This window comes from Gasterosteus aculeatus, chromosome 5, assembly GCF_964276395.1.
Source record: "Gasterosteus aculeatus chromosome 5, fGasAcu3.hap1.1, whole genome shotgun sequence".
NCBI classification, from domain to species: Eukaryota; Metazoa; Chordata; class Actinopteri; order Perciformes; family Gasterosteidae; genus Gasterosteus; species Gasterosteus aculeatus.
Window position 1 is genome coordinate 7,903,867 of NC_135692.1, and position 27,733 is coordinate 7,931,599.

General features: G+C 49.6%; 1 protein-coding gene across 2 annotated transcripts; it reads right to left on the reverse strand.

Annotated features, from left to right (window-relative positions):
- Positions 1–2: 2 nt before the first annotated feature.
- On the reverse strand, positions 3–27,510 carry srcap (Snf2-related CREBBP activator protein). 2 transcript variants are annotated; one of them, XM_078102881.1, is made up of 33 exons: positions 26,881–27,510; positions 25,551–25,627; positions 22,866–25,354; positions 21,932–22,201; positions 20,729–20,914; positions 20,488–20,628; positions 20,101–20,296; positions 19,051–19,220; positions 18,607–18,691; positions 18,410–18,499; positions 17,031–17,204; positions 16,713–16,948; positions 16,172–16,349; positions 15,931–16,067; positions 15,590–15,759; positions 14,409–14,738; positions 13,615–13,801; positions 13,362–13,531; positions 13,059–13,246; positions 12,323–12,538; positions 12,046–12,210; positions 11,720–11,854; positions 11,135–11,464; positions 10,618–10,787; positions 10,170–10,483; positions 9,514–9,716; positions 8,919–9,088; positions 8,640–8,836; positions 8,276–8,390; positions 7,861–7,986; positions 6,760–6,936; positions 6,542–6,625; positions 3–6,167 (listed from the first exon to the last, which is right to left on the reverse strand). In XM_078102881.1, exons 3-33 carry the CDS (start codon positions 25,002–25,004, stop codon positions 1,452–1,454), a joined length of 12,165 nt encoding a protein of 4,054 aa, XP_077959007.1. In that variant the 5' UTR covers positions 25,005–25,354; positions 25,551–25,627; positions 26,881–27,510; the 3' UTR covers positions 3–1,451. The 2 variants fall into 2 exon arrangements, with proteins under 2 accessions (XP_077959007.1, XP_077959008.1); XM_078102882.1 differs by lacking the exon at positions 26,881–27,510 and adding an exon at positions 25,785–26,822.
- Between the last annotated feature and the right edge of the window lie 223 nt (positions 27,511–27,733).

Below are 27,733 nucleotides of genomic sequence, written 5' to 3' on the forward strand. Positions count from 1 at the left end.
ACTAATTTTTGGTCTTTTATTCAACTGTAATTGTCTTAATTTTCTTCAAGTAAAACAATGTGGAATTACAAGGGAACAAGGAATGCAACAGATGAAGAGACAAATAAAAAAACAAGACCATCACCATAAACTAACCCCTCCCCCCCAAAATATCACCTCTGCGCAAAATAGCTTTCACAAGTCCAAAAATAAAAACAAATTACAGTCATCTGGAACTGTACCAGTCATTTTATTCACTTTTTTACATGGAGGTGGTGACAAGAAAAAAAAAAAGTGAAATCAATAATTTGGTTGCACTGACGCACCGGGTGCTTTTCTCTACGCTCGCAGGTTGGACTTTAGTTGACGTTTGGCTTTTTTTTTTTTAAATGAGAGAAGCAACACCCATGCTTCAGCTGCTTCACAAGGCAATCTGAGGTTCAAATCCATTTGGCCAAATAGGCACTCTTTCATTTTAACATTTTCTTGCTCTTCTGATATAAATACAAAGTGAACCGTAACTACGACTGCCTTTGAGAGGGTGAGAAAGAAAACTGCTCCGTGTCTGAACTGAAGCAAAACAAATATTTAAGACCTTTAGCTTCAATTGATACGTTTTCAAATTGGTTGGAGAAACATGGCGAGGAACCAATTCATTGACTGAACCCCATCACTACACCACAATGTACTCAGAGCCCAGGGCCACTGTATCACATGTGCAAATGAAAAAACAAGGCTGGATTTAAAAATGAATCCAATGAACAGAGGACTGACAAGACGAAAAGAGGAGGGGAGAAGCAAAGAAGCTCCAGCATTGATCACAACGACAGACCTGGTCTCCTCCTAAACACCCTGGAAGAAATAATAAAATATGCATAACTTATCAACTGACTACAGAGAACCAATAGTCAGGACAGCCGATGAAAATGTTCAAAACCAAACTCTAAAAACCTCCAACTTACAATACAACTGGTCACTCAAAGGTTTTTAATGTCACACAAATGACGCCTTCGTTTACGACCCTAACGGAGGCCGCTGTATAATCCGCCTCACAGAAGATCCGAGTGTTCCAGTCTTTAGAGATTACAGTACATAATGTGAACTAACAACTTTGCCTTTGCATCTTTGTCCCCCCCCGCCCCCCCCTAAAGTCCCAGCGCTGAAATCGCTGTGCCGTCCCTCCGTCTGCGCACCGACCCGCTGGCGCCACCCTTTTTATTTCTTTTTATTATTATTTTTTTTGTTGCCCGACATCCCCACTGAGTCTTCCCCCCAGCGTGACGTTGGCCCAGCTGGTGAGAGGACCAGCTCCGATTGGAGAGGCCCCAAGAGGCAGGGAGGCCCCCGGCTTGTGCAGAACCCGCCGAGGTCGCGACATGCTCCCGTAAACGTGGCCCCCGCGACGGAAACTCCCGCTTCGTCCGTCTCGCTGCGTTTTTTTCTTCTCCTTTTAACTCCTATTGGCGCTCCGCTCATGTCTTGTTGCGTCGGTGGTGACCCGAGGAGGACCGGGTGCTGGCGGCCGGCGACCGGGCCTGCACCGCCGCCAGCGCGGCGACGCTGCGCAGCACCCGGTCCGGCGTGCCCTCGGCCCCCGAGCCGCTGGCGGCCTCCCCGCAGAGCTTGTGGGACCGGCGGTCCCTCCGGCTCTCCGACCGGCCGCGGCCCCGCTCGCTGCCGGAGGAGGCGGCGCGGGACTCCCGGTGCTCCGTGTTCTGGGAGCTGAGGCTGCGGGTGCGCTGACTGCTGTTGCTGCTGCTGCTGCTCCGGCTTCTGCTGCTGCGTCCGCGACCTCCGCCCTCGCCGCCTCCGGCCTCGCCGTCGCTGCTCATGCTGCTGCAGGCGCTGTGGCCTCGGGACAAGGAGGGCGGCTCGCCCTCCTTCCCCCCCGACGACTTCCTGCTCCCGTCCTCCTTTTCTTCTGCTCTCGACCTCTTGCACAAGTCGAGGGGCGGGACCAGAGAGCCGGGGCACTGTCTGGTGGAGCGGGAGGCGGAGCGGCGCACCTGATTGGCCACGGCGGGCTTGCTGCCACAGCTCTTGTTATTGGCGAGGTTGAGATTTACAGAGTTACTCTGTGATGGGGTCGGTACACTTTTGCTTTTAGGCTTTTGGTTCTTGTCAGTAGAGGAGCCCTTGGCGGCGGCGTCTCTCCGAGGGGTGTGGCCGGGCGTATCCACCCTGCCTTTCATCGCCAGGAGCTTGGCCGCCGCGTTGAGCGCAGAGCACCTCTTCCCTAGAACCTCAGGCTCGGGGGGCGCGCTGTTGGCCTGAGCTTTACCGGCCCGAGAAGGCGGAGCTAGCGCAGACTTCCTGACGGAAGACGTGTCGCTGCCCGACTCTCCGCCCGTGGACGCGTTGGCGTTGTTCAGCGCGTTTCTGTCAGACTTCTTTGCCTGCCGGCCGTTGCCCTTCTTCCTCTCCTGGTCTTGCAGCCCACGCTTCGACGAGCGAGTCAGCCGATGCTCCTTCCGGCTTCCACTGTTGTCAGAGTCAGAGGAGGTGAAGGAGGAAGACCTGGAGCGCCGCCGCCGCCGCCTCCCAAGCTCCTCGTCGCAGCCTTCCTGTCCCTTCTCCCCGCCCCGTTGGCTCTTCTCCTCCTTTCCTGTGTCCGAGGTGACGTCCATCCGCCTCTTCTTGGCAGGGTGTCGATTCTCATAAGTCCTCTTGTGGTGGGCGTGACGAGTGAGGGTTGACGTGGAGCACCCCGAAGACGAGGAGGAGGAAGAGGAGGAGCGGGCTGACTCTCGGCTACTTTGGCGACTCTGAGGCCTTTTCTGGATTGGGGTCTCTTTGTTTTCTGTAGTCTTCTCCACCTGTTTGGGTTCTTCTTTCTGAGGGGAAGCTGCAGACGCCGCATCTCCTTCCTTTCCCGACTCAAAGTCTTTGGTCTCTGAGGGACTATCCACCCTTCTTCTTTTAGGCTGGGACTTACAAGTGTCCCCCTGTTCTTCCTCCTCCCCCTCCTTGCTCGTCCTTCCATCGTCCACCTCCATTTCTGTCCCCGTGTCGGGGTCCCCTTTAGCCGGAGACATGCGTGTTGGTCCTAAGGACGGTTTCTCGGATGAAACACTAAAGGACACAGGTGTGGGTATGTGGGGCGGGTCCTCCGTCCGGACTGGTGGGGTCACATCACTGGAGGCGGAGCTTTGCACTGGAGTTACTGGACTTATTTGTGTGGCAGTAAACGGAGGAGCGGCTGCGACTGTTGCTACCGACGCCGGGGGGGCGGGGTTGGTGGACGCCTGGGTAGTTGGGGTCGCGGTGGCAGCTGCAGCAGACTTTTCTGGTGAGGATGTAGTTGTGGTGACTGTTGGTAATGGAGATGGCGTAGTACTTGTTAGGGGTGGGGGGATGTTGACAGCCTTTTCTGTGGGAGGGGCAGTTGAAGTTGTGTCCCCTCTGGAAGGGGTTTCTGCTGCGGCGGTCTTCCCTTGGACTTTCTCTGCTGGCGGGGGTGTAGTTACTGAAACCGTCTTGGCCTTGGGTGTAGTCACACCGGCGGGGGCTGTAGTCAGGGGCGGCACAGCACAAGGCTTATCCGAGCACACCGGTCCGTGTGTGGCCACTTGCACTGTTGGTGGTGGTGGTTTGGTAGCGGCCACGTTGCTCCTTGGCTCGTTTGGAGAACATGTGACCGTTCTAGAAGACGCAGACGCTGTTGGACCTGCGTTGGGAGCCGTTGGACTAGCTTGGACCGTTCTCACGGTCGCTGTAGTGGGGGAAGATGTTGAGGTCGCTGAGGTCGAGGCTGAAACCTTCTGGGGGGCGGCAGCAGTGGAGGGAACAAAAGTTGGAGTAGACGTTGTGGATGACAAATCCGTCACAGGAGCAGTTTTAGTCGTGACTGACTTTGCTGTAGTGGTGACTGTTGGTGCTGCGCTGCCTGGCTTTGATGCCACGCTAGCAGTACTGGTTGTGGCGGGGACCGACGCTGGCACTGCGTCGACGCCCACGGCAGAAGACGAGTCAGTCGATGGAGAGGTGGCAGCTGGTGGTGGGACTGACGTTGTATTGAGCGGCGCTGTTGCTTCGGCAGTTGTAGGAACTGAAGGTTTTGGTTCTGCTGGTGCTTTAGAAGCACCGGAAAGTGTTGTTTGTACACCGGCTGGAGTCGATGTGACAGTGCTGGCAAGGGGCAATGGAGCGGTGGTATTTGGGGTAGAAGTGGCTGGGATACTGGACATAGAAACACTGGACACCTGGGTTAATGCTGTGGGTGGGCTCGGAGTAGCTGGAGCACAACTTGCACATCGAGCTGCTGTGGAGGGAACAACAGAAAGGGGTGCAGGTGCAGCGGGTGTAGGTGGTATGGGTGTAGCAGGTGTAGGTGCAGCGGGTGTAGCAGTTGTAGGTGGTTTGGGTGCAGCGGGTGTAGCCGTCGTAGGTGGTTTGGGTGCAGTGGGTGTAGCCGTCGTAGGTGGTGTGGGTGCCGTGGCTTTAGCTGGTGTAGGTGCTGTGAGTGTAGCGGTTGTAGGTGGTTTGGGTGCGGTGGGTGTAGGTGCTGTGGGTGTAGTGGGTTTAGCGGGTGTAGGTGGTGTGGATGCCGTGGGTGTAGCAGTCGTAGGTGGTGTGGATGCCGTGGGTGTAGCTGTCGTAGGTGGTGTGGGTGTAGCAGGTGTAGGTTTAGCAGGTGTGGCTGCTTGCACTGCGGCTGGTGTGGCAGGGGGATCTGTTGTGGGGCATTGAGGGGGGTTCGGGGTCTCGTCGTCCTCGGGGCCCTGACGTGTAGTGAGAAGAGCAGCGACGGGGATCTCAGGCCTGCTGGCAGGCGGAGGCCCGGAACAAGCGCCAGTCTTTGATCCATCACACACACCGGCAGTGGGGACAATTTCTGTTGTGGCGTCTTTGCGAGGACGGCCCCGCTTACGTTTTGGGGACAGAGGGGGGTTCCCCTCCTCCCTTTGCGGGGAGGGTGTCACCGTGCGGCCGTGCTCCGGTAACCTTGGGGGAGTCTTAGGGGGGCGCCCCCGCTTTCTTTTCAAAGGCGCCACGAGAGAATCGGACTCTGTGGAAGCTGAAGCGCCGTCTTTGCCCGGCGACGGGTCCGTTTTCCTGGACTGGTTCCATCCCCTTCCTCGACCCAGGTGCTGCTGTTGCTCCCCCAGCTGAGCGGCCATGCGAGATTCTGTTTCCAAACGCCGCCGCACGGGGAGATTCCTCAGCACGGGCATGTCCGGAAACAGATGTGGTGGAGAATACGGAGGGTAGCTCCTGACGGGCGGCGGGTGGACGGCCGGACTAGGAGCCGAGTGCTGATCCGGGGGAGATCTGGTAACAGACGCTTTGCTTTTGCCGTCGGGGCTCGGCGACGCGTTGTCTTTGCTCGCCTCGTCGACGCTTTCCTCCGCGATCGCCTCCTCCGAAGAAGCTCCGCCTCCGGTGCCGCTTCCCCGCCGCCGCCTCCGTCTCGGCTCCTTCTCCTCCACCACCGTGACCAACCTCCCCGGGAGCTTCCGCAGGACCTTGGCCGAAGGAGAGTCTTCGACCAGGCCCCGCAGGACTTCCCCGTCCGCTGACTGCCGCTTGCGAGGCGACCGGGAGCTGGTAGAAGGCGGAGACACGGCGCCGTGGTCTTTGCCGCAGTCGTCGTCTTTTGCCTGATGGTCCACCGGGGAGCTGGTCTCCAGCGGCGCGTCGGACGCCTTCCTGTCGTTCTCCCCCTCTTTGTCCTGACTACAGGCTGCGGGGGTCTTGCCGTCAGTCTCCCCGACACACTGTAGTTTCCCCACGTGGGGGGAGGCTGTGGGAGGGGAAGGCACTGGACTGGGATGGGAGCGGTTTGGCAGAGTCTTGGTTTTGAGGGTCTGTGGGTCTCTGGCAGGAGGGGATTTGGAGACATCGTGAAGCTTGGTTGTTGGGGTTTTGTGCAGGTCTGTTTGGGGCGGGGTGGCGGACGTAGCACTCGGGTCTTTGGCAGCCCCTCGTCCTCTCAACCCACAGCGGAGTCTTTCAGGCACTTCCCGAGTGGGCTCCGCTTCGGGCGAGGCCCCGCGCAGACGACCACTGGTCCTCGTAGAGCTGACGGCCTTGTCCTTGGGTTTCCGGCCCCGGCGGGCCGGCTGAGAAGGCTCCACAGAAGCCGGCGGTGACAAAAAGTCATCGTTGTCCTCATCGGATGAGGCGTGGAGCTTCAGGCCCTCCTCCTTGGCCTGGTCCAGGCCCTTCCTGGCAGCCTCCACTTGCTCCTAAACACACAGCAGCAGAACAGAATTATAGACATTCAATTGACTTTGTGTTGGGGATTTTTCTGTAGGAATACAGGGTTTGACAAATTCCATAGTATAAACAAAATCATTGTTGAGTATTTGTGGTCATTACGCAGATCTCTCATCAATCAGATTGAATTGACACCTCAGTCAAATCCAAAATGCTGAATTTCACCACAATGGTGTTAAGTTTTGAAGAAAAGAATACCACAGTAAAAAGTACAGCGCTTCAGTTGTGAGGACTAGGATTTATTTTTATCTTAAATAAATATTAATACCTTTAATCCAATGTATCAAAGCAGACATGTTGAGATGGTAAAGCTTTAAAGCCAAAGGAGAAGACGCGTCGTTACCTCGGCTTGCTTCAGTTCCTCTTTGCACACGTCTTCTAGGGAGGTCTCCAGAAAGTTCATGGCGTAGCGTTCGATCGGAGTGAGCTGGAGACGGGTTGAGCAAGTGGTGAGATCAGCGGAACTCAAAGCAACACATACAATGCAGATATGCAGCAGAAACTGCTACAAAAATGTAATCAATGTCCTTGATTTAAAAACATTAAAAAAAGAACATTCACCTGCTCCACCAGAGCCGCAATTTCCTGCTCCGCCTTCGAGAGCTCCTCCACCTCCTCTTGCTCCCCTCCATCATCCAGTGGGATATTTTCATTAAACTCCGCCAGTTCTGCCACCTGCTCTGCTTTGGCCTGCGAGGCGGCGACGATGTCCTCCTCGTCCTCGGCTCGACACAAGGCCTGCAAAAGTTCAACACGTCCGGTTATTATAGGGTAATTAGACCATTAAATAAACCTCGGTTTTGGTTTGTTTGTATCGAGTATTAAATGAGGAATCAGCATGTCCCAAAAATACAGCAATCACACTACTATATGCACACAAAGGCCAGTAGCAATAATGTAATAAATGAAACATTACATAATAAAGATACAAAAAAGAAATTGAGTGCCCTTACTGTTGTAAAAAATAAATAAATGTGACTACAAGCTAAAGCTAAGATTTGCAACACAAGCCTAATTCAGATTTTTTTAAAGATGGCACCCCAGCATTAAAGTATTTAAGAAATAATAAATGGCTTTATTTATTTTTTTAAGGTTTGTTAGTTTTGGAAAAAAAAAAAATCAACATGATTGTGCAACATTTTCCCAGCTGCAAGTTGAACTTGCACCATTCCGTCTTACTCCTCTTGTCTGATTTACAAACAAAATACAGAAGTCATTTCAGTCAGTCAGTTTGTTGTCATTGTGTTTGTATTTGGTATTGTGGGAATAAGAAGAACAGAAAGTAAGAACAAAGATTGCAGAACTTTGTGCGGTGTATTAAAAAAGGGACGTAGTCATGGCAACGACACTCGTTGGTCTGTAGACGTTTGGGAGCCTCGAGTTCTGTATGCTGTCTCGAGTAGAGACAGCATACAGCCTGTCAATCATCCTGCTTTATGTTTTGTTTGACTCTAAATGGACCATTATTTACTAAAGGAACATCATGCTGTATTGAAGACTTGAAAGTAGAGATTGAGACCATAAACTGTTATAATGTATATTGAGGGAATAAATCAAGAGAGAAGTAGTCCTTCTCTCATAGACTTCTATAAGACCACAGGAGTTGCCCCAGTCGGCCAGAAGATAGAATACAGCCCTACGACACCTCATGATGCCCCTCACCTGCTCCAGAATGGTGGTGCTCTGCTTGATGACAGTCTCCTCCTCCTCGGCTGGGGTCACCGATAGCTCCACCGCCGCCTCCCTCTTCTCCCCTTCGCTCATATCAAACAGCTCTCGGATGGTTTGCTGAGGAACAGAAAAAAAACTCAGGAAAATGGTCCTCCGTACACAAAGAAGAACAAGTCGGTACTTAAACTGCTCGATTCTCTGACGTTACAATACTCAACAGCAGTTATTCTGTTATTCATTCAATGGGTTAATTAGAAAATGCTTGAAACGGCACAGGTGTTTTCACTTTAAGCTGCACTTTTATACCAGGTGAAGCAGTTAGTAGAAACAATGGAGTTGATCAAATTATATAATATGAATAAATCCTGAAATTAAAAGTGGGCTACTATGTTAAAATATTAAATACCTGCTTGAAGAAGGCTGTGGTGAAGTTTCCTCCTTCAATAGCCATATCTCCCAGCATCCTCTTCTGATTGGCTTTCTTCAAGATGTTCTCCTCCACAGTTCGCTCACTGATCAGCCTGAAGAGGAACGTTCATGAAGGAAAAACATTAACATCACATTTTTTCAAAAGTAAAGCCTTAAAATAAATATTGATCAAACTTGTTTTTCCTCCTATCTACAGTCTTATTGTGTCCTCAACCTTAAACATCTGTGAGGACACGGAGAACATTTTTCATAAACATCAGACATTAATAACATCCTCCCGAAGGCTCAACACGTATGGTGTCAAAGCGTTAAACTCCGCCCCCTTTGTGACCAGTCGTCACCTGTAGATGTGTACGTCTCTGGTCTGGCCGATCCGGTGGCAGCGGTCCTGTGCCTGGGCGTCCATGGTGGGGTTCCAGTCGCTGTCGTAGAACACCACCGTATCAGCCCCCGTCAGGTTCACGCCTACGCCTCCGCTGCGCGTCGACAGGATGAAGCAGAAAATCCGGCGGTCTGCGTTGAAGCGCTCCATGAGGGACTGAAAGAGGAGGCAGAGAATATAAGCATAGTCTGACTCTAATTTCATCCCCCCCAAACAGTCTTTATATTTTTGCACTAACCTGTCTCATCTCCACGCGCGTGCTTCCATCCAGGCGGAGGTAGATGTGTCCGTGGTAGTTGAGGAACTGCTCCAGCACGTCCAGCATGCGCGTCATCTGAGTGAAGATCAGCACCCGGTGGCCTCCGGTCTTCAGCTTCCTCAGCAGGGTGTGAAGAGTCTGCAGCTTTCCTGCACATGGGGGGGGGGGGGAGACATAATTTAGCAGGTGATTGCATGGAACGAAAAATGTGAAATCCTTCCCCACATAATTGAGTGTTTAACCCTTCACAACAGGGGGATACAGGCGTTGATCATGTTCCTGACTCACCGAAATTATTGTTTTCCTCTTCAGTGAAGTATGGGTACCCTGTCTTTTTCAACTCTTTTATAGCATGGAGACTTCATCCTGTTGTGGCCTAAATTGCTATTACAACCCCTCTCCTTTAGCAATAAGTGGCTCCTCTGAGTTTTGCTCAGTTTTTCATTTTGAGAATTTCTTTTAACTGTTTAATTGATCAATTATTTATTCCCGACTGTCATTTCAAGTCCGAACAAGCTCTTCATTTTATTCTTTGTGTTTGGCGTTTTTCTGCGCTCGTATTGAAAGTGCTTACCACAATCGTACTGGATGAGCCTCAGATCCGGGAACTGGGTCCGCATGTAACATTGGATTCGATGGAGACTGCGAGTAAGCGGAGTGACTTGAGTGGACAGCTGGGAGGAGAAGACCGCCTGCTTGTGGCTCAGAGAAGGAGGAGGATGGCAGCAGTGCATCGAGATCTGTGGAGCCTCCACGGGGGGAATTGCAAATGTAAACCTAAAAGACACAACAGTTAAAGATAAATAAAACACAGCTCTCTCAGTTCAAATCCAAAAAACTAGACGGTTTAAACCAGCCAGCGGCTGTTGAGAACAGGAACATCAAGTTATTCTTTCGGCTCATGAACACATCACGTGTGACCAACTCTTCCTTCAGAAAAACAAACAACCAAACAAATGTTAATGGTAATGTAATTTTTCATTCAAAAGACGGCTCATTTAAAATACTTAATCGATCATTTTTACCGGTAAAACACTGAGCAAAATTATCAAAGAAATACAACATTTCTTTTAAGGATTTATGGCCATGTAACTGTTGCAAAAGAGACATTATTCACCGCTCCTAACCGTGACTGTGCTGTTTTCATCGAGGAGCAGGACCCATCCAGATAGGAACGAAAAAGAAAAGCTAAAAAAAAAATTTAAAAAAAAGCAGCTCTAAAATATCCACCTGTCCACGACGTCGTTGAGCAGCTCCAGCCGGTCCTCCACGCTGTGGATGGCCTCTCTCACAGCACGACTCTGGCACATGAAGTTGAATTTGTTCTCCCACTGCGAGTGCAGAGCGCTGCTGTGGCCCGAGCGACCCCACTCCCTCTGAGGGCGCGGGGGGGGCGGTGCAGGTCGTGGCCCGGGGAGGAATGTCAGGAAGTCTAAAACCTCCCGGCCGTATGCGGGTTTGGCCGCGCAGCGGTTCTCGTTGACTCGAATGATGAAGTCCAGGCGGCTGTCGCGCTGCTGCTTGTGTACGTCCTCGAGCCACTTCTGTTGAGAAAAAGAAAGGGGGGGGGGCGGGATGTGAGCAAGCGAGGTAAAGAGCAGGAACACAAGCCGCTGAAATGACGCCGAAATGCAAAAGCTTTTTGCTTTTGTGCCGTTTGGCCTCACAACTTTCTTACCGTGTGGAACGGAGAGCGGGGAGGGAGCCTGGGCACTCTCCTGGGGGGAGGGACGGTCTTAACGCCGGCACCCGGCCTCGACTTTGGGGTGAGCGCCGTTTGACCGCCGCGTTCCCGCAGAGCCGCTGAGGACTTGGATGTAGAAGACGAGCAGGCCACCTGGACCAGAGCTGAGGGGGGGACAAGAAAGACCGTTTTAGAATAACTGGATTCTACTTTGGCTTAATGAGCTCGGTGGAGGAGTAAAATAGTTCCTTTCAGTTAAAACCAGTCAACCGATGGAAGAGGCGCCTGCTAAGTAACCTTACTCATATTTGGAAAATTAAGTATTTCCAGATCTTAAAACATAAATTTAAAAACTAAACTGGCTTTCCTGACTGACTAGAAGGGATCCTGTCCTTCGTAACACATGGGGCCCTCCAAACAGATTAAACCGGAGCATCAAAAGATCAGCGGCTACATTGTTGTGACACGGTTCTTCTCGTCACGCATGCAAAGCGCCCTCGCTCTCTCTCACCTGGCCGCTCTGCGCTCGATGGAGGAGGCTGCACTACTTTGAGGACGGGCCGAGGGGGGTGTGGCTGGCTGGGGGTCGGGCCGGGGTTCCCCGGAGGAGCTATGGTGTAGTGGGCGGTGGCGGTGGCGGGGCCAGGGGTGCGCTGGGCGATCTGCAGTGGAGCGGCGGTTCTGACAGGGGTCGTGTTGGTGTGCGGGTGCAGGGAGGTCAGAGAAGCAACGCGGGGGGAAGGAGCCACAGCCAGCGTGGGCACAGGCCCGCCGTCCTTGCCTGCTGCCTGACGCACAACGATCTTCACCACACCGGGGCTGCTCATAATGGAGGGGGGCACTGAGGACACATGGAAACACAAATGAGAAACAAGGCTTCTCAAAGGGTAGATTAAGCTGCTACAGACCGGATTTTAATACATTTTGGTTTGAAGTTGGATTGAAGTTACTCTGCATTCATAGAGGATCAAGACTAAACTGGGACTAAATCCCAACGAGTTTGAGATGTTCCTTTGCAGTAACTGTGAGGATATGGAAATAAATTTAATTTAGAGGCGGAACCTGAAGAACAGTAAGAGAAAGGCGGGTTAAAAACCTTGCGCTGGGGCATTTAGAGCCAGTCGATTGGTGGGTGGCGCAGTGGAGGGGGTGTTGCCCTGGACAGCCACTTGCGCTGGCTGGCTGATGAGGTGGTGCTGCACTCCACTAGACACCAGGTGCATCACATTACCTGGAGAGATAAAGGGCATTTTTATTTAAATCATAAAAACACATCAAAAATCGGGATCTATTTTAACGGATTCCGGATCATTTCTGATCAAAATTCACAATGATTGGTCAGTTAACATGGCTCGCACAAACGGCCCTCCACCGTAGATTATTCACACACCCGTAAAATACACAAGGCCTTCCGACACTAACCCTGAACTGGGCGCGGAGAAGCTCCAGGGACCTGGTGGATCTGGGCTCCAGACAGAGTCAGCTTGTTGCCCTGAAGCTGGAAGGTGACGGGTTTACTGCCCTGACACGACGACACGGGTCGACCCGCCAGAGAGGCCAGCTGGGCGATGCTCACCACCTCCCCGGCTGAGGTAGCAAAAAACAAAAAACAAAAGAAGATGTGGATCAGTAACATTCAGAATAGTGAAAGTCTTTAAAGTCAAGCTTGAGACCCTGAAGTTGCTCGGTGTGCACTCACAAGGCAGCCTGGCTTGCATATCCGGACTGAGCAGAACCCTCTGGGGCAGGACGCTGCCAGGGTTGGGGCCGGGATGGACCGGGATGCCGGCTGCGCAGGAAGCAGCGGGGGGGCGTACGGTCAGTACCGGCCTTGGAGCGCCGGATCGCACTGCGATCTGAGCGGTGGGGTGCATGGAGGGGCGGGGGGCGGCAGCGGTTGTCACTGTACACACCACTAAAAAGGATACGGGGGAATAAAAGTATTTTTAGGTAAGTATCCATTCTTAATGTACAATGGTGTGTTACGGTCATTGTAGTGATATATATTTATTACAGACCTTGGGTAGGAGGAAATATTATAAAAGAGACATTTCCCCCCGAAAATGTCCAAGAATGTTTTGCCTCATGGAACCACATTGCTTTTATAGTTGATTAAACTGAAACCATATATTTCCATTAAGGTTAAACTCACTCTCGCTGGTCTTGGGAGCCGTGGCAAAGACCAGCGGATGAATAGTTTTAGATAAGAGGCCCATAAATCAGACGTAAAACAGAGCTAAAAGTAAAAAAAGCGGAAAAGAAATTAGCCATGAGACTCCGACACAAAAAAACATCCCCTCCCTTCATGATTTTACAATCACTAAAAGATATGTTTATCCTGTGTTTACCTTTCTTTTCCTGGAACCATAATAATCATTTGGTTTTTGAACTACGATGGTCTAAATACTCGGACATTGCGTTCAGGCTTCACTTGCCTTGTTGAACTACGGGAGCAGGTTGAGGAGCAGGTTGAGGAGCAGTTTGAGGAGCAGTTTGAGGAGCACCGGAGACCTCCGGGACTGGAGGAGGTTTGGGGTTCTGTGCTGCTGGAGGTACGGAGCAGGTTGGTTTGTTCATCAGAAGGACTGGTCGGTTTTCACTTTTAGGAGGAGGCTGGAACATCCTGCCACACACACACACAACGATTTGTATAAATTTAACAGACACTACAGCTGTTTTCCCAAAGTGCTAATACAGCTTTTTATAGCTCCCTACTTAGAAGCAAATGTCCCGTTTACCTGTTGACCTTCATGCGGACCGGTCTGGGCCTTGGAGGGGGGTCGGGGGACTCCAGGATCTCCTGGATGAGTTGGCGGCGGACCTTGTGGCGCGGCAGGAAGACGTCTGCCTGGTACCGGGACACTCGGCTCTCCAACCCCACAAGGTCAAACATGGAAAGGTCGCAGCGCTGAGCACGCAAAAAAAAAAAAAGTGTCACATCATCACAGCATTGAGTCATCAGGCAAATGGCTCTCTCGGTGCAGCACCGACCTTCAGAGGAGAGACCTCCAGGGCGTCCTGCACCAGAGAGGCCGTGTGGAAAACGATGGGCTTGGTGATGAAGGGGGACTGGATGGGACGGGGGTCGAACAGGTTCGGGTGGTTGCACACTTTGCGGAGCTGCATCAGGATGTTGATCACAGACATGAAGTGACCGCTGGCCAGCGTCTCCCGGGTCCTTTGCATCAAGAGCGGAGAGAGAAAAGTATTGATACCAGCGCGAAATACAAGTGCTCCTCTGGGAATGATGAAGATAAGGTTGAGAAAGGGTGGAACAGAGCTTTGTCATGTGAATCCTTTGTGCAAATTAATAAAAGAGAAAAATATTGCTGTCAGATTTTGGATTTCAAGGTCTTAACCGTAGCTTTGAAGCTTCAAACTATTTAGAACACTACATGATGATGATGATAATAACAACAACAACAACAACAACTAGGGCTGTCAAGTTACCGCGTTAATTGATGAGACTGAAGACTATGTAAGTATGTAAAATCTTTGTCCTTTATTTTTAATAGATTTGCACAAATTTCCACGAAATCTTTTGAGTTTGTCATTATGGGGTGTTGTGTGTAGAATTGAGAAAAATGTCTTTAATCCATTTTGGAATAAGTCTAACATAATGACATGTGGAAAAAGTAAAGCGCTGTGAATACTTGTACTACAGTACAGTACGGATGTACTGTAGTACAATAAATAGAGAATCTGAGAGACAAACACCAAGAGGACACTTCAGGTTGCCTTCATTAAGTTCAGTTTGCGTGTTTGAATTCTCCTTCCTGACTTACGATGCCTGGGCCATGAAGTCGTCGTAGAGGAACCGCTGCCTCTTTGAGAGACGGCAGCGCACCACGTGCTCGTATTTCTTAGGCATCTGCTTCTCCACGTCGATCTTGATCCTCCTGAGCAGGAAGGGCCTCAGCACCTTGTGGAGCCTCTTGACCAGGCCCTCGTTGTACTCCTGGCTTCCCTCGATCATCCCCGTCAGCGGGTTGGAGAACCACTCCTTGAACTCGCGGTGGGACTGGAAGACGTGCGGCATGAGGAAGTGCATCAGAGACCACAGCTCCATCAGGCTGTTCTGGAGCGGAGTTCCCGTCAGCAGCAGTCGCCGGTGGCTGAGAAGAGGGAGGGAACAACGGAGACATTTCAAATACATGCAGGGAGATCGATGCAGCCGTGATCGGAAAGGATGCACATGGATTGATTTTATTCTCATCACTCTCCCTTTAATCTCAGGAGAATCATGTCTTTGACTATGTCTGCATGCAGGCTTGTTCACGTTGGGTTCTTTTTTTACCACAAGCTGCTGCTCCCAAGTGTAACATATTGAGACAGAATCAGAGTTGGGGGCCTCCAGTTAACTCAATTGACCTCTAAGTTGGTTTGTTGACCCACACAGAAGCAGCAGCTTGTGTGCAGAAGCTACACATTGGAGCTTTGTGTTTGTGAACACTCAAATGAAGGTGAATTAAAGTAGGATTTCCTTTTTTGAGACTGGCTAGTTAACATTCACACCCGCACACCACCGAGGGGTAAACATTTTTAAGCGCTACGGTGTTTTGGGGATGGCTGATTGTTTGTGACCAGCAGCTCAATTTTCACGCCCGTTTAGATTTTCCGCCCACAGGCCTGATTTTCAAGAAGGAAGTCATGATTATCTCAGTCCATTTGGTTATTATATCATACAGCTGGCAATACTATTACATAATAGCTGTAGTCGGCTTTGGAAAGAAATTAGCAAAATTACATTACAATTTACAAATAAACATTTTTAGCAGTTTTCATAAATGTCCTTCAATTACAGCAAAATGTCCAGCTTAAGGTGTTTATATATAAAATGATTGGCTTAGACATTTCCCCTTCACAACAGTAATAAAGGTTTACCATGATCACTGGAGGATTTTGTTAAATTTGGCAAAACTTTGGATTCCATCAGATTTGCTAGTAGAGATCCGTCTCCACTGACCTGTTGAAGTTCAGCAGGCTCTGCCAGCGCTGCGACTTGAAGTTCTTGATGTTTTGGGCCTCGTCTAGAATCAGGTACCGCCAGGACTTTCGGCGGAAAGCCTGGTGATCCTGCAGCACCAGCTTGTAGGAAGTGATGCACACATGGAAGGCGTTCGGCTTAGTCCAGCCCTGAAGAAAATAAAGTTTAAACATGGTGAGTCAAGTACGACTCAAATGTGTCTCGGGTGCGTAAAAGTGACCTGAAACATTTGCATTAGGTTCAGAAAAATAGAAAAATATGTGAAAGGAAAAACCCTGAATGAAAGGAAGTAAGACAAATGCCAAACATAAGGTCGTTACCTGTCTCTTTAGTTTTCGCTCCTTCTGACTGCCAAAGTAAGTTAGGATTTTAAAGCCGGGACACCAGCGTTTCAGCTCCATCTCCCAGTTCAACATCACACTGGTGGGGACGATGATGAGATGAGGACCCCAGTTACCTGAACACAATATGTCAAATGATAAAAGCAGCTAGAAAAGGAACATTTACGTTTTAAGGACTGCCCACTTGTATAAATGGTTTTAAAAAGCACTTGGACTAAACCTTTTTCACAGGCGAGGTGAGCCAGCAAAGCGATGGTCTGGATGGTCTTGCCCAAACCCATCTCGTCAGCCAGAATGCCGTTGAGCTTTTTCTCGTACATGGTGACCAGCCAGTCGAGTCCGATGTGCTGGTACTCTCGCAGCGTGCCGTGAAGCAGGAACGGGATGGGGGTCTTGACCTGGTAACAGAAAAGAGGAGAAAATGACGGATTCAGAAGTGATTAGGAGACACAAAGCATGTGTTGACATACTCGTACTACGATAACATTAAAAAAAGGGAAAGCAGATGTAGCCAGTGGGCTATGGAGGGGAGGGGGGAGGGGTACTTTCAGGCAGATGCCAACAGACTGTTTCTTTCCACAATAAATGATGGCAGAAATAACCACCATAACAGCTTTGAGCATGTTGTGATGTTGGGAAGCCAATCGTGGCCGTGTTTGTGTTCATGACGGTCACGGTCCCCACAGAATGCTTGTTCCTCCATTTCCGATTGACTTGGGAAGTAAATACTCCTCAAATACTCATAAATAATCTCGACTGACCTTTGTAGTAGCCAGCGTGTAGCCTTTAGGCTGCAAGCTCTCTGCCGTCGCAGCGATGTGGCTGATCTCCTTCTTGGGCCGCGAGCTGGAGGAGGGGGGGCTGTTGTCTCCCTCCTTCAGCAACACCTCCATCCCTTCATCGCCGCAGCAGTCTTCCTCCTCACTCTCCTCTTCCTCCGCCTCTTCCTCCGCCTCGTCCTCACTGTCGTCCTCCGCTCCGCTGTCTCCTTGTGAATCTGACAAATATGTGAAGTTGTTTAATGATAAGTATAAGTAGCCTGTGATTAAAGAAGCATGCACAAATGAGCTGGTTCACACCGGAGGACGAGCTGTTGGTTTCCGCGTCACTCTCGTCTTCATCGGTCTCCTCCTCCTCGTCCCCAGACACCTCCGAATCGGAGCTGTCTTTGGAGCCAGATGCAGACGGGGCCTCAAAGTCGGAGGCGTACGCTCCTTTGTACTTCTCCAGCAACTCCTCGACGCTCATGTCGCCTACGAGGGGGACGGGAAAATGTTTAGAAGCATGGCGCTACTTTGTACGAGTGGAATGCTTGTTGACGTGCAGCTAACTGGCAGATACACATCACGAGGCTACATTAAAACTGCAATCAAATAAAAACACAACGGGGCACCGTTGCAGGAAGCGCTTTAGGTTCAGATTTTAACAACCACTGTTTTTAGCTTTTAGAAGTCTCCCATAAACCCTGAGTTTGCATCACACTAGTTCCCTTGACAAAGCCCTTTCTGCTGGATTAGAGCAGAGAAGTCAGAAATAAGTAAATAACTTTCAATACTCACTACGCAAGATAATCTTCCCTAATGAACAACGCCTTATGGTTTGTGAACGGTGGATATAATCGTAGGAGGTAAAAAAAAGGCTGCAAAAGGAAACTGCTCCACAAAGATGCCTCCACTTTGGATTTTGCCCTTTTCTTTTAGTGTGTAACTCCCATTTGAAATGTTTGAGTTAAAATGAGACTGAAGTGACTACAAGTCTGAAAGAGAACCAGTGAGTTTCTGTGTCTAAAAAGAAGACGACCTGACAACTCATTTAGACACTTAAAGACACAATAGTTCAGTTTCTAAACTCTCCAGTGTCTGTTATACCACAGAACTAAATGTTTAAAACTTGTGTGAACAACAGACCATATTTCAAAATCAACAAAAACATTGACTCGGGGACAAAGGAACCGGGAGAACAAAAGCAGAGTCATCGGCTTATTTAACTGTAGCACTTTTTTTATATACAGCAAAAAAGATCCAACTGTGGAACTAAAAATCCCAAAGATGGAATAAAAGTTTATGTGAAGCAAATCACACCCAAATAATTTGTCCTGAAATGTTAACTTTAACAGTAAGTTTCTCTTGGATAAAAAAATTAAATATTCAAGTCAAGTCAACATGAAGAAGCTATATTCATGTCAAGCATAATTCTGGTACATTTGAGAACTAGTACTTGCCCTCTGAGCATCAAAGTAAGTTGATTCCAAAGTAGTAAAGAACTCAAATCTTTATGAAATTATACAAATAAAACGCTGAAATGTTTGGTGGTCAGGCCTTAAAGAGGCAAAAGAAACCTCCATTTAAAACACATTTCTCCTACTGGTATTAATTCAGAGGTTTATGCAAGAGATTCAGCACTTGAACTCTTCAAATCAAACAGGCCCCTCAACATTTTGCTCTTTGTTCATCAATACCTTCTCTAGCCAAGTCGTCCAGCTCCTCTGCATGATCCACCTGACCCTCGACCTTCTCCTGGGCGGCGATGGTGTCCTCCTCATCCTGAGCTGGAGGAAGAAGCAACAAGATATGTAACATCTCTAACCGCACCTCAACAAAATACACATTAACAAAAGTTTAGTGCTCCAGTTTATTGTGTTATGGGCAGTCTTACCATCTTCTTCATTGGCAGTGAATTCACCGTCCTCTTCCACCGATGAAGAAGTTACATCAGAGCATTCCTCATCAGAGCCCGCCTCCTATTCAATCCAACAAAACGTTACCGTTATTTACAAGCTTTATCCTGCAGGAAGTAGCCGTCAGAAGACGGTACACTCTGTTCACAAAGGAACAGCCATGGAAAGAAACATTAATCAGGTAGGCTGCGGCATTTAAACGATGCTCAATTGGTACGAAGGCGCCCAAAGTGTGCCGAGAAAATATCCCCCACACAGTTACATCAGCAGCCTGAACGGCTGATACCAAGATACATTTAGTTGCGGCCATGTGATTGGCTGATTAGCAATTTGTGTTAACAAGCAATTGAACAGGTGTACCTAATAAAGTGGTGAGTGGATTTGTGTTGAAATCTTTAAGTGACAGACTATCCTGTCGGTACCTGTGGCAGCTTGAGGGTGCTGAGTAACTGGTCCAGGGGCAGCAGGCCCTCCTCCTTCAGCAGCTCGATCTCCCTCCGATGGCTCTCGGCATCGTTGCCCTCCTGCTGCTCCTCCACCTCGATGGTCTCCTCGTCGTCCTCCTCCTCACAGGGAGGCTCAAAGTCTCTGTCTGCACAGACAAAACAAACAACTCTTTCTGTAATGAAAAAAAGACATGTGCTTGCTGGATATTCAACGCAGCAGCAAGGAAACAGGTGTACGACAGATGGATTGGGTTCATGAGACACCACGTGGAGGCTAAACTGCAGCTCTCAAAGACAAGAAACGCTTCAGTTATTGGAAGCAATTTAAACAGACATCTTTTGTGGAAACTTGCAATACTTGATGGTAAATCAGACTGATCAGATTAACACCATAAAAAACCTTGGCCGACACACGAGCCCCCGCCAAGTCCAAGAAAACCCTAAAACAAAAGTCACCTTCACGCTTTGGGAATCAACTGCCAACAATATGACTCGTCTGACAGGTCCGACGCGCCTGCAGCTGCCAAGTAACATCTGCACGTATCCGTGGGAACGCAGTGCCGGAATACGCTTTAAGTAACAGGTAATCATGCGGCACGTGAGGAAACGGGTCGATTCTCTCAGATACAAACGCAATAACCTTGACAATGAACAACAGCGCGCTTTTTTTTTTTTTTAATCTTCTTGAAACATTTCGTCAGTGAAGCTACGACGAGATGACAGATGTCCCCGTCCGGACCAATGACACAGTGGTGAAGAACGGGAGAGAACTACGACATTGAGACAGTCGGCCCCATTTATGAGCTGCAGGGTTTAGTCCAGAAGTGAAGTGTAGATCTCCTCCTCCTCCCTCCCTCCAAACATAGACCAGTTGAATCTCACTTGACACAGTTAACCTTGTCATATTGTTAAACCTACGCCCTAAAAGATGGTGATTTACAGCCACTATTAAAATGTCCTATTAACACAAACGGGACAGAGCACATGATCTCCTCACGCCCGAGACATTTTAATAACACTCCTCACCATCCTCGTCGGCGGCAGACGGCGCAGATTTTTGGGGAGTCGGAGATACGTGCTCCGGTTCGGTTTCAGCTGGCGCCAGCGACTGGCTGAGGAGGTCCGAGTATTTCTCAGTCTGGCCGACGATGAAGTCCAGTTGAAGGTCCAAAGCCTTCTTCCTCTTTTCCTCCAATCGGGACTGCTGCTTGTACTGCACCACCTTAAGTGAGAAAAAGACAACACGGTTTATATGTATATAGATATTAGTCTGTGTTCATGCATGTGTTTTACACGGTGCGTTTACTTTCCATGGGAAAAATAAAATACAGGCTATGATCTTCTCAAATCTCATCTTTTACAGCCAGAATGTTTGGTTTGCTTGTTTTCTTTTTTTAGATGAATCATCCGTACCTTCTCTACGCTGCTCCAGAAGGCCCGGACCTCCTTAGCGATAGATGAGGCCACTCTTCTGATCTTGGAGTGCTCATCTCTCTTGGCCTTTTCTTCTTTCTGCCTCAAGTCCTCGTGGTGTCTCATCACCATTCGCACAACCTAAAAAACAACAGAACACATCAATAACACGTAATCTGACACATACAACTTGTAAAAGAAAACCAGCTTATTTCCAGTTACAAAAACAACCTCCACCCACCTTTCTCGCCACGCCCCTTTTCCACCGCCTCTCTTGAGCAAAGTCGGCGGAGAGCCACTGCATCTCCTCGCACAGGTAGTCCCAGTGCACCTTGGGCCGCGGCGGCTCCGTTAGGCGGGTGAGGCGCTTCGTGGACCAGAAGCCCTCTCGCTTCAGCGACTGGGTTCGATGCTCGATGTCCGCTTCCTACGGACACACAGCGGCCAAAACCACTCAGTGAACCCTGCCAACGCATTAATGAGCAACAACTATGTCCTGTAGAATGTGAGAGGTGGGCGGAAAAATAAATAAAAAGAACAACGGCACACAGCAGTTAGCTCTTTTGTTAGTGATCGGTAAAAGGAAAGCACTTTGGGGCGTTTTGGCTTTTATAAGAATATAATAGTATTTAGTGAATACTTTGGATCTGAACTCTGGCGCTAATAAGTGAGCTGATCACAATTCAAGCCTTTACAGAACTCGAGCGGTTTATAGTTTGATTTCAAAAGATTTTCTTCTTTAACCAACCATGATGGTCAATAAATTACACTTCATTTCAATATTCTCATGCTGGCAGACGATTGGAACATGCTAACATGGGTGCAAGCCTTCTCCAAGACTTTTCTCCATCAGGACTATTTAGATCAACTTGCTAGTTATACATCCAATCATTTAAAAATCAAGAGCTTAGTTGAGGAAAAGTGTTTGGAGTGGGAGTCCATGCGTCTCATCAACACACAAACTAACTAAGTTTATTTGAGGCAGCCGGAGCATTTTTTTTGGAAATAGACAATTGTTCTCAGTCGTCTGTAAAAAAGGAAGCGAGAGGCTGAAAGTCGAGTGTGAGATTAACGCGCGTCACATAGCCATCACTTGTGATGTGTGGAGAATCAAAAGCATTATTCTTATACACAGCGGCCTTGCTTCTAAAAATAAACCGTGTTAGGACCTGAGCAAAAACGCAGAAGGACCTATTGTTCTTCTAATGTTTTATTATTATTATCGTACCAGGTGCTTGGGAGACTGGTCAGCTCTTGAAGTTTGGCGCAAAAAGCAGCAAGAATTCCTCGTGGAGGTCTGCACTAAACCAAACAGGAAGTCAGCCATTTTGGGGTTTTATGGCGTTTGGACAACAAAAACTGGATAACAATAGTTTTTGAAATCCCGCTTGTGTGTGGAGTTTCCATCTTCAATGTATTTACTGTATCTTAAGGGCTCGCTTACATGTTTAGCCAGCTCTGCCATGCCTGTGTGGCGCTCTCCACGGGGTCGCTGAGGCGTGGCGGCCTGATCCGGGGAGGAGGAGCAGGAACTGTAGCCGCCAACGGAGATAGGAGACACAAACTTCCCGTGAGGCCCCCGGAGAGGCGAGGACTTGTCCCGTCTCTGGCTGGACCAGTCGCTGGAGGGCGAGGGGCCGGGGTAAGAAGGGAAAGTGGCGGGCGAGACGGGAGACGCGTTCTCGTTGATCCTGTCCGCGATCCACTGGCTCACCTGAGGGCCATGGCGAGAAAAATGGTGAGGCGACAGAAACCAGATTTGTTGCGATAAAAGCAGCATGCATGAGAAAGGTCAGAGGCTTAGAAGAAGCACACATCCAGACACAAAACTGTAAACCCGCCATCTGTGACTCTTCCTTCAGCGTTCGTCTCATGCAGAACTAAAATCAAATAGCATGAGGATGGACTTTTTTTTTTTAAGTCAGTGAAAACATGCCGGCTTACTTAACGTGCACAACATGATGGTGTAATAGCAGATTAATCTCTTTGAAGGTTGACTTCCAAGTTACACAAGACGACCTGCACTCTAAGAGGAAGCTGCGAAGATGATCAACAGAGACAAAGACGCAAAAAAGTTGGCGGGGCCAAAGTGGACAAAGCTCGTTCTACACAGAGGGAATCTGGAGTTTGCTTTCACCCGCAGGTGAGCACCGTAACCCTGGTTACTCATTCATTAACTCATTGTGCCTTTAAGTCGATGAATCAGAAGGTGGATTATGAACCTTGTGCATTTGCGTTTATGCATCTTTGAATGCAGTGCAAAGAGAACCCCTTTCACTAAATCTTAAAAAGAAAAACTCAACAGGTGATAAAATGCCCAGAAACTGAACTTCATGAATATTAACCAAACACTGTTTTATAAAACGCCGTGGTAATACCCTTGAAGGAGAGCTGGGGGTCATCTCGCTCTCCGTCCTGTCAGCATCGGGTTCTTCGTCGCTGCCCTCTTCCGGACTGCTGATCTGTCCCGAAGTGGTTTCCTGGGCCTCCGGTTCCTGCTCCATGTCCTCGCTCTCTTCCTCCTCGTAGGCGGAGGCCGCCGCGACCTCGCTCTCCTCTGATGCCGGGTGCATGCGAAGGATGTTGGGTGTCGGAGCACACCCGGGGGTGACGGCATCAGCTGTGCTTGAACTTTGCGTAGCGGTTAAGGCCTCGTTGTCAGATTTGTTTGGTGATGTTTTGGGGGAGACGGATGCAGTCTGGCCCGGGTGAAGCGCATCACAACTCGTGGCGGGCAAAGACGTTTCATCAACGGAGCACAGCGTTTGGGGAAGGCAGTCCTCAGACAGGGTGCCAGACCAAGAGCTGTGGGCATTGGCCAGTTTACTGGCCGGATTCTGTCCGGCAAAAAGGGAGGGAGGGTGTTTCAGAACAGGAATATCTCCCGGTTTGAGAAGGAGCAGCTTTGGATTTATAAAACCAGAAGAGCGGGTGGCGCCGAGGGCCTCTGATTTGATTTCCACCGGCACAGAAACGCTCTTGATGCACCGTGATTGAGTCTCTGTCGAAGCGCAAGCTGCTGTGGCCTCGCGCACTGCGGCGGTCTGACCGGCGATCGCCACCGGGGATATGACCATTTGTAGTCCAGCATCTGCCTGTTCTACAGCGAACGCGTCGGCCGCAACGTCGGTCACTTCAACTAACCGAACCTCCCCGGAGTTTGCCGCCTCCGCGGCTCGCTCGGGTTCCAACACCAAATGCTGCCCGACAGCAGCTGTTCTTGAGGTTTGTACGAACAAATTAGTGGAATTACTGTTTGACGCAGTCAGGGGCTGCTGGGGAATAATGACAGCACCATCCGAAGGCTCTAGCTCATCTTTGACGGTGTACTCTTCGGAGTGTTCGAGCAATGCGTTGAATAGGTTTACCTCGTAGCCTGGAGAGTGAGGCGCCAGCGCACTGCTGCTGCTGCTGCTGGCGCACACCGTCTCCTCGGCAACCTCCTCCACCAGGGTGCAGAACTCGTACACCTCCACGCGCTGAGAGTCCAACTCGATGGCCGCCTGCTCCCCGGCCAAAAGGCCGGCGCCGAGCTCGTTGATGATGGCGGCTTCGCAGACGCTGCCGTCTTCCCGCTGCAGCAGGTAGCTCTGGTTTAGGTGCATGTTGGTCCAATCCCCGGCGATGTGCGTGTCCTCTCCGACGACCACGATTTCTTGGGCGCCATCCGAATGCACAAGCTCTGCGGTCGTTGTCGTTTCTGGGACTCCTTCAGCAGGGAGAGACTTTTCCACCTCGACGACCGGACCCGAGGAGGAAGGTTTAGAGGAGCCCTCCTGCGTGGAGGAGCACTCTGGCGGCACCGTGAAGTCGAGCGAGGAGGAGTTGGCTTGTTCTTCCATCACAATACTTTCCAACTGCACTCCTTTGAGTTGATCGCAAGTCCTCTGGATGTCGCCGTCTTTAGGAGGCTGTTCCCTCGCATCTCCGGTCTCAAGCCTCTCAGCAGATGACGGTTGCCCATCTTTGTGAGACGCTTCAACGAGCTCCGTGGCGCGCTCACACATTTCCCCGGGTTCCAAACAGTTTGCCTTTTGTAGCTCTCCGGTGAGGTTGGGTTGTGTGTTTGACAGGTCAGTTTGTTTAATCCCGCAGGTGCCCGATGCGGGTAAAGGGGGCGGAGATGAAAGTGGCTCCCTGGCAGACAGCTCCAGAAGTTCCGCGGCGTCTCTGACTTTGAAGCCAACATCTGGTTGGGGGAGAGATGGAGATGATGCTGTGAAACGGATTTGAGATTTGGGGAGGAGAATATTTTCGCCCGCGTGTCCTTTTCCACCAAGTTCCACGTTTGTTCCAGTCTCTGGATTATATTCCAACGTGACAGACCCTTTCTCCGTAGTCCCTGAAGTAACGAAAAGTCCGGCCATCTCTCTGGGTGTCTGAACCTGGTTTGTCTGACTATTTGAGGGGCTGCTCTCTTTATCAGTTTGTGACCCGTGTTGCAACTCTTGCAAGGTGCCAGTGATCTGGGTATCTGCGGCGAGAGGGGGACAAAGGGGAGCCGGGGGGCTTTGCATCCCAGCGGAGGAACTGAGGAGGGGCGTCGGCGAAGACGTCGAAACTCCGACGAGGCCGACCTCTTCCGAATCGCTGCGGATTGGGAGAATCCGAGCGGCGCTCTCCGTCCGGGCGAACGCCGAGTCGTCGGTGCCCTGCGGCGGCGGCACAGCGTACAGACGGGCAAGCGGAGGGACGGGGCGGGGGGCAGCCGCGACCGGCTGCGGGCCACGGCTAGGTGACTCCCCAGCCACATTCTGTGCAGCCTGGGGGTTTCCACCCAGCACATCCACAGCCGGAGGGGCACGCTGCCGCACCACCTCCTCCCCAGTGCGTCCTTCCTCTGCGCTGCTCCGGCTACACACTGCACCTGATGGAGACGCGGGAAATAAGGAGATCACAATTTGGCAGTCATATTAAGAAAACAATATCTATTGCAGTGATAAAGTAGGCAGTTCTGTGTTTCTTTTAGTGAAGTGTAGGGAATTGTATTTCCAACGATCTTAAAGAGGAAACATTGCAAACAAAAGAAAAGCAGCTGACGCGTGTGTGTAGGAACTTCTCACCTGTCTGTGGTGTGAGACACAGATCTTCTGTGCTTTCTACTTCCAGGATGCTGAAATTAGGGTCCCTTCCACATATTCTGTGGAGGCAAAAATAAACAACTTCAATATCTAGAAATCAAACTGCACGTCTCTCCGCTCCAGGATTCAAAACTAATGCAGCGAAGTGCTAGCATCGAATCTATGTGCACTTTGCAATAACACTAATAATCCGTATTATTAAAAAGGTGGTAATACCCCTCGGTGTTTGCATTTTGCCGCGGTCGCCCCCACGGGAAGTGGGTTTGGGAAACCCTGCAGCACGCGCTCACAGCCTTAAAGCCGGTGCGACCAGGCGCGCAGGTGCGTTTTATCTACCTTTGATAAACCGCATCTTTATTCAGTGGACACATTGTGCATTGGACCCAGACAAATAAACGAGGAGGAGGGGAGTCGATTTCATCTATCTTGACGTTAGCAATAACTACCACCAGCTGGGAGCCGCGAATCGTCTCAAAAAGCCTCCCATTGAAACGCCCGCTAGTTTGGCTAGTGTGGTTGTTAGCTGGCTAGCGTGGATAGCTGGCTAGCGTTAGCTTCCACACAACAACATACTGCTCGGGGTGGCACTAAATAAAGAGAAAAGGACCGCTGCTAACTAGCGGGGTAGAGGAGTTACTCAGGGTGCGTTCGTTTTACGCGCAGGCGCCCCATCATCTCCGCGCTTACGTAACGCTCTAGCCCCTCAAAGATGCCCGATTGTGCGGACACATTTGAATAAGTTACTTTGCCAAGAGAACCACAGAAAACATCTGAAAAGTCGCATTAATACCCCGCTTCTGCATGCACTACCGTACAGAGAGGGGAGGGGGCAATCACTCGTGACGTCATTGCGTGGGGTCAAATCTCGTCTCCGCGAAAATAAATACGTTAAAATTAGTCAGTATTAGCCGCTAATACATATCGCATTGTGAACAAGTAAAGAAACCGGGAAAACAAAACATTGTTATAAACTTCCATGTACATTTTGCAATGATTACACGGGGGGGTTAGGGGGACCTACTCGGGCCAACGGCTTGCTCCTTAAAAGCGACAGAAAGGAAAAGTTGGTTGAATGACAACGTTTTTCGTTTAAATTAGAATTTGTTCGGTGTCGAGGCGTTTTATTTGTGTTTCCGGTCTCGGTTCGAAGGTAGAGTCTACACACTTCGATGAAGTAAACTGTAAAATACAAGCAAGTGAAATGAAGTCTGATTGTGTCGTTTCGTTAGTCCGAGACCCCCCTTTGATTCCCCCGTTACTTCCTCCTTGCCCTCCTCCCTCTCCAATGCCGCCATCTTAAGTTCCCACCTACCTGAAATTTCCGACCGATTTTCTTTTACTAAATTCTCGTTGAAGGAGTCGTCATCCGCGCAAAATCGCACTCAATCCGTAATGCCAGTAATCCAAACTGTCTCCCGGTACCCAACGAGGTACCACTAGGTCGGTGGGAAGAAGTTAATATACGGACCGGGAGAGACTGGGTTTCGGCGCAGAATGTAGCGGTCGCGGGGAGGGGACTTTACGCAGCGAAATGGTGGAGAGACGGCTGCTGCTGACAAAGTACAGAACACACAAAGTCTCGCGAGATGTCGCCCAGCGCGCCACTTGAAATTGTTGGTTGTCTAAGAAGGGAGCTCGATTACATATTGGTAGTTTAATCGGTTTATTTCCACCTTTAGCCTAAGATTATACACATCACTCGGAACATATTAACAGTGGGAAACGATTGATGGATAACCGATTATTTTTGTTATGTATTAATGTATTAAAATTATACATTTAATTAATTTAAAGGGAAATGTGTATACAGAAATATGCACAGGCTGAAAAAACAATTTCTCCGAGATGTAGTGAAGTAGATTACGCTTTTTTTTTTACCTAGGTCTATTCCAATAAATGCACTATTTTGGGGGAAAATACATTTATGATGAAATGACCTGACCTATGTGGTAATATTTAAGATTTACTTCAGATGAAGCCTATTGAAACTGGCTAGCGCCTTTTTGATCATTCCCTTTTTACATCCCCTTTGACCATTTGGATTTTTTTTTTTTTTTTTTTTGACAATACAAAAGCTGGGATATTCAAGTGTCAGTGAAGTAGAGTATCAGATAGTATGGTAAAAATTGAATTATCTTTTTTCTTTTTAAATGCCTGAACTTATT

Excerpts from the sequence above, each read along its gene's own strand:
- srcap (XM_078102881.1), bottom strand. The coding sequence starts at position 25,004 with ATGCAAAGCCCCCCGGCTCCCCTTTGTCCCCCTCTCGCCGCAGATACC. Across the intron at positions 18,500-18,606 it reads CACTGCCAATGAAGAAGATG|CTCAGGATGAGGAGGACACC; the intron begins GTAAGACTGCCC and ends TTCTTCCTCCAG. Across the intron at positions 9,717-10,169 it reads CTCAACGACGTCGTGGACAG|GTTTACATTTGCAATTCCCC; the intron begins GTGGATATTTTA and ends TGTGTCTTTTAG.